This window comes from Merops nubicus, unplaced genomic scaffold (assembly GCF_000691845.1).
Source record: "Merops nubicus isolate BGI_N331 unplaced genomic scaffold, ASM69184v1 scaffold6996, whole genome shotgun sequence".
NCBI classification, from domain to species: domain Eukaryota; kingdom Metazoa; phylum Chordata; class Aves; order Coraciiformes; family Meropidae; genus Merops; species Merops nubicus.
The window spans coordinates 12,380-21,786 of NW_008615535.1; the positions used below are offsets into that span (position 1 = coordinate 12,380).

At 45.6% G+C, this 9,407-nt stretch overlaps 1 protein-coding gene across 1 annotated transcript; it reads left to right on the forward strand.

Moving 5' to 3' along the window:
* Positions 1-1,227: 1,227 nt before the first annotated feature.
* LOC103775097 (acetyl-CoA carboxylase-like) lies at positions 1,228-9,175 on the forward strand (the record flags this gene model as incomplete). Its single annotated transcript, XM_008942539.1, has 8 exons — positions 1,228-1,280; positions 4,314-4,446; positions 5,055-5,193; positions 5,417-5,526; positions 5,987-6,068; positions 7,561-7,659; positions 8,250-8,356; positions 9,065-9,175. Coding segments are annotated over exons 1-8 (834 nt in total), but the record flags the coding sequence as incomplete, so codon positions are not given.
* Positions 9,176-9,407: the final 232 nt, after the last annotated feature.

Consider the following 9,407-nt stretch of genomic DNA (forward strand, 5'->3'; position numbering starts at 1 on the left):
CTGCCAGTGCCACCCTTGCTGCCACAGCGTGTCGCTGTCCCTTTGCCACCCGCTGACACGGCCCCAGGAAATGGATCCCTGCCCAATTGTTTGTCTGCACTTTATCAGCCACATGCCACTGGCTGCTGGTCATTGCTCACATCGCCTGTCCTATTCTTGGTGCCCTCATCTTGCCCTTCAGGGCTTAAGGGTGCATAACCTCAGCATGTTAATGGCACGTCTCCCCTCTGGGTACTTGCTGCATTTTTGAGTGAGCCCCTCCTGGGGGACTGCAGGGATTTTGCTCAGACCCTTGGAGTGTGTGTGCATCAAATAAAAGCTGTGCCACCTGGAAGTGGCCCTACACCAAGACAGACCCAAATTCTGTGAGATTTAGAAGCATCATCCAGCTGCTGTGTCTCTTTCCAGTCCAGAGCTGACCATCAGTGTATTGCTGCAGTCACTGCTCTCACTTATCCCTTCCCTAGCCTCCAATTGGCAGTTTTATGTTTTTGCATGTGCTCGGTTCTGAGTAAACAGTTTTCCTTTCTCCAGTGACGTCAGTGGGCTCTGCAGCTTGTGAGGGTATTCATTCTTACAGCACTGGGAGGGATCACATCTCCATGTCAAACGCTGAGAAACGGAGCCACAGAAGAATTCAGGGTCTTGTCCAGGGTCTCCCAGCTGGCGTGCAGCGTGATCTGTCGTCCCGCGTCCGGGTCAGCAGTGTGCTCTGTGTGCCTGTCCGAGCTGTGCCCCTGGCTCTGCTCTGCAGCCGTGCCAGTGCTTTGCTTGTCACCTCCCCACCCCTCCCGCAGTGGGCCGTGAGAGCCGTGGGGCTGGGCCGTGGGGCAGGCTGGCCCTGCAGGGCTGCGGGGATGCTGCCGGCGGGCGGGCGCTGCGCTAAGCCTCCTTACGTAACCTGTAGCTCGTTTTCTCTCTTTCCTGATCAGCTGCTTTCCTCTGAATGCAGAAGAGGGAAGCTGCTCCCCTCTCTGTGCATGCTGCGTCACAGGAAGAGTGACTGAGAGAGGGGTGGTGGAAAGCAAGGGACAAAGGTTAAAAGATTGAAGCAATCTGAGAAGTGCAACTGCTTCAAGGAGAACCGCATGAGTGCCAGAGGCTCTTTGCAGCTTTCTCCTGCTGGGGTTTGAGCTGCAGGATTGAAAAAAAAATAATAATAGCAGCAGCTACACTAGACGAGTCATAAGCAAGCCCGAAATCTGTTAATTCCTTCACTGAGACAGCATGGAGGATTCTGCAGAGCAGAGTCAGGAAATGAGATATCACATGCTGCAAAGGTAAGAATCAGAGCTGTGCTTGTCTCTGCCAGCAGCCGTCTGGGCTCAGGCTGTGGGGTGCTCTCTGCTGGAAACACAGACTGATATTTTCCTGTGTTCATTTTATCCTCTGAAACCTCCCCAGTTACTGTGAGGTGTCTGGGTGTGCAGTCTGTTAGAAAGATGCTAGAATACGTCCTAGTTGGGGAATCAGTGTTAAAGAAGTTTGAGATTCTGCACAGGCTCTAACCTCTGTGAAGGCTGAAGGATAGAGGAGTGTTTTGGAAGTTCCTGTGTAACCAAGCATTGCAGTTGTGACCTGGTGAGTCCTGCTGTGACCAACTCGGCGTTGATTCTGTTTGGCTTAGAGCTGGGGGTTCTCTCTTTCTTGCTGCCTGACTTCTTCCTTATGTTACCATCTCTCCTGTTTTTATTACAATGTGCAGCCGGTGGTTATTAGTAAATAAACTTAATGTTCTTGGTATCCTTACTGGCCACAAATAAAACTGAACTCTGCTTGTTTATAAAAAAGTGTTATTCTGGATGATGAACCTCAGGCTTGTTGACATTTTATCTGTAGCACTATCTTTATGTGTGTAATAATTTCATCCTGTCAGGACAGTTCATATTCATACATATGCACAGATCCTGACCCTGAGATTATTTTTTTTCTGGTTTTCAGAGACTGCTGTCACTAAATCCTCAATGAGTAAACCTGTCTCACTTGATGCACTGTGCTCCTTCCTTGGCATGCTGTAGACTCTGACCCTCTTTAAATACAAAGATTTGGTAGAAATTCAGCCTTAAAACTACACCTTTCCTCTTTTTCCTGCCTGTTGGCTCCTGTCCTTGAATTGCTGGTCTGAGTTTATCACGGAGCAGTTTGTGAACTCTTGCTCATGGGGACAAGTTTTAAGTTTAGTGACAAATGTCTATCTCTGAAAGTGCAGTTTACTGCAAGAAGGGAAAGTACAGAGATGAGGAACCTCTGCACATTTAACTTGTTTTTATGCCCTTCTCTGAATATCAGCTAGCAGCTATTCTTTGAGACAAGTTACTGGGTGTACTTTGCTCTGACCTAGAACAGATGTTTGTATGTCCCAAAATATCCCAGGGAGATAGAGACCTGGTTTTTTAACATGCATTAAAATGACCTTGTTGATCTTGTTTTCCCTGTTACCTTTACTTCTCCCACTTTTGTCTTCTGGGACAGCTTCAGAGTCTCTTTTCCTGTGCTTAGAACATGTTTTCACTTCCCAGTGAAGCTCAGTGTTTCCAAGACTATGACTTGTTCTCCACCAGCATGGCCATTTGTCACTGGAATATCTCACGTGTGGGAGAGAACAATTAATTTCTTTACACAGAACTTGGGTCTTAATTTTCAAGTGCAGTAAATGCACTTCCTTGCTGTTGTGGAAATCCCCAGGGATGTGCCACAGTAGGATGTCAAAGCCTAAGTAGATGGTGTGCATGAAGGCAGAGGAAGGGTAAGGATCTGCTCCGTTGTGTGTGTGGTAGATAAATGGGGTGTTGTGGTCAGCTCTGGGCATGGATCTTGCCTTACCTGGGAGGCTGCCTTTTCTTCTAGTACCCTTCGTTGTTGGTTTTACCAGGATTTGGCCTATACCTTTTGGAACAGGTTGTGCTAGAGGGTAAGGGTCCTGATCCTTTTTGTTAACATGTCCTGCAAACACAGTGCAGGCTGCACTAGCATCATGGGCATTCACAGGAAAGGTGGGGAAGAGAAGGATCTGGATTTAAACTGGATACTAGCTACCGTTTGGTCATGGCTCTTTTCATCAGCAAATTTTTTTGTCAGAATACTGGTCTGTGGTGTTATTGTGCTCCTGATGAGGAGTTAAGGAGGATCTGCATTCCAGAAGGATAAATATTCATAGGCCATAAGTATTTCTGAGGGAATGTGAGGGAGAATCTGTGCGTTTCCTCCTGGGCTGTCAGCAAGCACCTCTAACTCATTCAGTCCAGGATGCTCCAAACCCCTGTGGGCAGTGAGCCTTGCAGGGACAGTGAACCTTGCAGGGACAGTGAACCTTGCAGGGACAGTGAACCTTGCAGGGACAGCTCTCGGGCTGCCCGACCTGGGTGTCTCCAGAAGGAGACCTCTGGGTGCTGCCTGTGGCTTGGCTTGGCCTGGGGCTGGTTTTCCCTCTGTGCCCTCCCCCAGCAGTTCCAGTTGCCTTCTGCCTCATCCCATGCCATGTCCCAGTGGAGTTGCTCAATGGCAGCAGCACTTCAGCAGCTGAGTAGGCCAGAGGTGGGTCTCCCATGCTGGAGAACAGGCTCTGTGACACAGCGCTCCAAGGGCACTTGTAGATTCTAGCAAATCCAATCCTGTAGTGCCTGCAAGAGCCAAGGGTGATTTGTCTGTGTGTCCATGTGTTTGGAAGTGACTGCCCCATTCCCACCAAGGATGGTGGCATGGCCCAGAGCTGGTCCTGTCAGACACAGAACTGGCTTCCACTGCTTGTAGTGGAAACAACAGGGTTAAACTCTCCTCTAGCTCCAGAGCTTTTGAGGAAGATATTAAACACTGGATGGTGGAAAGGTCTTGGAAAATGATTTGAAGTAGCCAGTGAGAGAGGCTCATTTGCAGCCAGAGATCTGTTTGCTGTGGTTCCCCAGCAGGATTTTCCTATGGAGTCTGATCTTAGTAGCTTGTTTTATCCAAGCCAGAAATGTTGTTGTCACTTCCAGCTTTTCTCTCTGAATTTAAAACAGTGTGGTGGAGCATTGTTCTGTGTTGGGCAGCAACATACAGTGAACATATTTTAACCTGTTTATATATTAACATATCCAGAACTTCTCCAGGTAACTTGGCATTTGCAGAGAGATAACTGAAGGTAGTTTAAAACCAGTCATCCCTGTAAAAGCTGAGGACCAGGCCATGGTGTTCAGGAGACAAGGAGTGATTCTGCTTGGCTGCTTGGGCAATACAGTCAAGGGGAACTTCAAAAATTATTCACATATCCTCTTCTGTCTGTGTACATCTGCACTGCCAAGTTGCCTTTTTCTGTCTCCCACAACTTGCCTCAGGCCCAGTATGTCTGGCTTACACCTTGTAAAGCAAGGCCGGGACAGGAAGAAGGTGGATGTGCAGAGGGATTTCACTGTGGCTTCTCCAGCAGAATTTGTTACTCGTTTTGGAGGGAATAAAGTTATTGAAAAGGTAAGTTATTGGCCTTTTTCACTTTAGCATAGTGCATTTTGTTCCCTATGACTTCCCTCTGTATAAGACTGCACGTTGCAGATATGTTAACATTCCTGAGCTTGAAAGTTGTACTTCTGCCTGTAATAATTGTTTCCCTTTTATTTTATATGTGATAAATAAACATCCCATTGTTTTAGCTTAGTGTGACAGGGAAAAAAACCTGATTGAGCTAGAGCACTTCTGCTGATACAGAAGGATTTATGGAGAGATGCAACAGAAGGAGCCAGGAAAAGTACCACTAAGAAATTTATTTAAAAAAACATAATCATTTAATGGATGAGGTCTCTGCCTTTCAGGTATCAAAAGTTTTGGCTGCTTGTTATGCCAATTCTTATGGGTCCTTCTGCTCAAAGCATAATACATTAAAATCTTCATGGCTGAGCAAGAGCTGATTTCTGAATTGACTGATGGGCCCTTAAACATTGTGGCTGAATTGAATGCTGCCTAACGAAACCACACGGCCCCAAAACTGAGCAAAGAGCCAGCAGAGGAAAAACTGTTTTGGTTATTGTTTAGTGTTTTGTGCTGTGTAGTCTGCATTTCATCCCTGCTTCTCATGCACCCAGGTCCTGATAGCAAATAATGGCATTGCAGCAGTGAAGTGCATGAGGTCCATCCGGCGCTGGTCCTATGAGATGTTCCGAAACGAGCGGGCAATCAGATTTGTTGTCATGGTGACTCCTGAGGATCTGAAGGCAAATGCAGGTGAGTTGTAAAGGCTGCTGAAGCTGCACAACATCCTCCTTGCACAGGCCTCTGTGCTCACAAGGATACAGGAGGTTGAATGCATGTCCACCACGCCACGTACCGTTGTGTCAAGTACCAGATTCTTCTGGGAGGAGATGAAGTTCTGTAGATTTAGGGGGTTTTAGACCAAGTGTTGATTATTAGTTTCTCAATCTAAGGGAGGCCTTCTTTGTGTTTGCAGAGTATATAAAAATGGCAGATCACTACGTCCCTGTTCCAGGAGGACCAAACAACAACAACTATGCAAACGTGGAGCTCATTCTTGACATTGCTAAGCGAATTCCAGTGCAGGTGAGGAGTGTCAAAGAGTTTGGAAAATAGGAGGTAGCACCAAGCAATCTTCTTTCTTTAAATAATGAGCTGTGTCTGGAGGAGAAGATGGGTCAAAGAAATGGAAATGACCAACTTCTACTAGCACCAAAAGGCAAGGCATGTTACAGTGCAGTGCACCTCCCAGTGTGAACAGTGTCAGGAGGTAGGAGGTTCCCTTCACCCTTTCACTTCCCTATACTTAGTTCTTCTTCAACAGCTTGCTGTGGCAACCACCTTTGACTTGTCTATAGGACACTAGCCCTTTAAACTAAACATGCCATGTAGTTCAGGAGGCTGGTCTGGCTTAGGAGTGTTACAAGGCTGTTTTCAGTGAGGAAAAGAAAGACTTGAAGTATCTGCATGCTTTCTGTTTCTGCTCACTTTCTTGTTTTGCTAAAACAAAGTGTGAATTGTGTTTTGTTTTTTTTTCCTTCTGCAGGCTGTATGGGCTGGGTGGGGCCATGCATCTGAGAACCCTAAACTACCAGAACTCCTCCACAAAAATGGGATTGCTTTCATGGGTGAGGACCTATACTTCTGACATAGTGTCTAGTTCTTAGTTCAAGATGGATAGGTTTAGTGAGACACAAAATCCTGGGTCTAAGAGAGTTTACAAGTGCAAGACTGATGATAAATTCTTTACAGTAGTCAGAGCAACAGACTCTGCTGTCTGACAGCACAGTCTGTTCCCAGCCATCAAGGCTAATGAAAATAGGTAAGGGTTGGATGTATGCTGGGAAGTAGCTCTTGTATGAGAAAAGTGGCAAGTTCTCCAACACATCTTTGAGTATTGTGAGATACAAAAGCAGCTGAATGGCCCTGTTGACATTTTAAAAAAGGTGCTTGTAGTTGGGTTTTATGGAAGGAGTGGAGTTTTATGTGGACTCTCCATGAAGCTTGTGATCTTGTTTGCAGTGCAGTTAGCTGAGTGCAGGAGGTGTTTGATGCAGTAAAACTCACCTTCTGAACAGAAGGATTGGAACATTGGATAAAATTTTGGACATGTGCAGTGTTTAAAACTGAAGATGGACTTGGGATAGAAGTCTGAACATAGCCTGGGGATAGTTGTACCATGTCATGACTTCTAGGAGACCTTTTTACCTGTAGTGTGTTGAGCCATAACTGCAGAAACACTTTGGACCTTTGAGAAGGAGTGGATTTAAGAGCTGTATTTTAATTTCAGTTTAAATCTGTTACCAATTATACATCACAGTCCCATGCAAACCACATTTCAAGTAAAATCAGGGCACTGCACTATCATTCCATTAGCATGATGAGGTACCAGTAGCTGGTACCAGAGCAGGCCCAGCCTGAGGACACGTGGACAGAGTGGTGCTTGCAAGCTGGGCGTGCTGAGACCTCTTGAACAGCACAGGCACTTAGCAAGGTGCTGTGATGGGTTTGTGGTTGCATTGCTGTAGTGTCAATTGCCTTTGCCTCCTTCTTGGTGAAAAGTGCTCTAGTCTGTTTGCTTTTTGTTTCCTGGCTGATGCAGCTAATGTTTTGGTTGAGAAATATTGATTTGTACCAGTTGGGATGTTTTGGATTAGCATGTGATATGCACACCTAGTACCAGGAGCTGGTACCTGCTGTCCCTTGGAGAGCAGGCCCAGCCTGAGGACACATGGACAGAGTGGTGCTTGCAAGCTGGGCGTGCTGAGACCTCTTGAACAGCACAGGCACTTAGCAAGGTGCTGTGATGGGTTTGTGGTTGCATTGCTGTAGTGTCAATTGCCTTTGCCTCCTTCTTGGTGAAAAGTGCTCTAGTCTGTTTGCTTTTTGTTTCCTGGCTGATGCAGCTAATGTTTTGGTTGAGAAATATTGATTTGTACCAGTTGGGATGTTTTGGTTGAGTAATACTGATGGGTATCAGTTGAGATGTGACATGCAGCAGCCCTCCTAAGAGTGTTTGTTTACCCCCTCTTACATGAAACTCAAATTGGTCTTCTGGATGTTTCCCTGAAGTCTGATACCTCTTGTGTCTCTCTCATGCATTGGTTTTGCTCCTTGCAGGTCCTCCAAGCCAAGCTATGTGGGCCTTAGGAGATAAAATTGCTTCTTCAATAGTGGCTCAGACTGCTGGCATTCCAACTCTCCCATGGAGTGGCAGTGGTAAGAAGGAAATTGCCTTGTGTTTATCAAGATCATTCTAATCTTCTTTCATTCAGCACATCTGATCTTTACAAAGTGTCTGTGCACAAAAGGGTGTTTGTCCCAAGAGATGTTCCATCTGTTTAGGGTTTCATATTTGTATAACCTGAGGCCTACACGTAGTGACTGTGATATATATGGACATGTTGGGCAGAATGTCCCTGTTGTGTAACGTGCCCTTAGTCTGACAGCAGAGCTGGAATATCTGCTATTTCTGCAGTCTCTTCTAGTGTGTAGTGGGTAGTTTTGGAGCACTCAGACAGTACTCTACCCCCTGGATGCTCTGTGCACTTTCAAAAGACTGTAAATAACCACCCAATTCTCAGAACTGCACAAGCTAAATGAAGGAGGATGTAATTTGTTGGGTGAAAAGATCTGCATCTCACAAAACAGAGAAGTCTGTTTATATTCTGCATTCTCTCTTTTCTAAATGCTTCCAGACTCATTCCCTGGGGAACTCTGACTGCTGTTTGTTTCACCAGTGTCTGACGTGGGGGTTCTCACTGAGCCTTGCAGCAGAATGAGCTAAGAAGATAATGCTTGTGTTTCAGGTCTTCGAGTGGACTGGCAGGAGAATGATCTTCAGAAGCGAATCCTGAACGTTCCTCAGGAGCTGTATGAGAAGGGCTACGTGAAGGACGCGGACGATGGACTGCGGGTGGGTGGCTGCTCTTCTGGAGGTGTTTGAGGTCTTGCTGCAGAGAGCTAGAGGTTTAATTTATTTTTAGTAGGCATACAAAATAGAGCTAGGCTCACAGAACTGATTCTTGGAAATTGGATGGTTTCACGCCTCATCTTTGCACCCAGCTGGCAGAATTGGGTGAGAATTAGGAGAATATGGGACTGAAGTTGTATTTCAGTAAGGACTCTCTTCTGGTTTTTGTTTAATGCAGGAGGAAGGTGGTCTGAGTAAAAGACCCAAGACCTCACACTTGATTTCATCTTCTGTGAAATTTCTCTTTGAGGCAGACTTCTAGGATAAGAAATATTCCTGGATCAGTGCAATATTTGGGCATTTTCCTTTGGGAAGAGAGGGAATGAAGTGCATGATTTTTCCATGTTACTCTGCTTAATGATGTTCTGTATACAAAAGCTTTTCTGTGAGTTTGTAAATTTAATGTGAAGCACTGCCAAGATATTTTGGGATCACTTTGAGAGGCTAGAGTTCTCTGTAGTCACAAAATCACTGCTGATTTTTCCAACTACAGGCACCCTCAAACTGGAATATTGGGTTACATTGCTTTCATGCTCTGGTTGCTAAATAGTCAGACATGGAAGCTTGGATCAACAGGGGAATAATGATCTTTTCAGTTTGATTCTGCTACCATTTTGTACTTAACCACATTTTTCTGCTCATCTTGATCAGGCTGCTGAGGAAGTTGGTTACCCTGTGATGATCAAGGCTTCTGAAGGAGGAGGAGGAAAAGGAATTAGGAAAGTTAACAATGCAGATGACTTCCCCAACCTATTTAGACAGGTAACTTTTCCCATTGATTTGTGCTGTCTTGCTCTAAACATTCAGGTGGGTGATTCTGAGACCACCTTATCAGAAATATTACAGAACTGAAGAAGTCTGGGTTGGGTCAGAGCCTGTTTAGGTCCATTGAACCATGAGTTTATGCATTGTTCTGGATGGTGGTAGGATTTCAGTATAGCTGCATATGCAATACAGTTGTCAAATGCCTAAACATCATAAGAGATGCTGAATA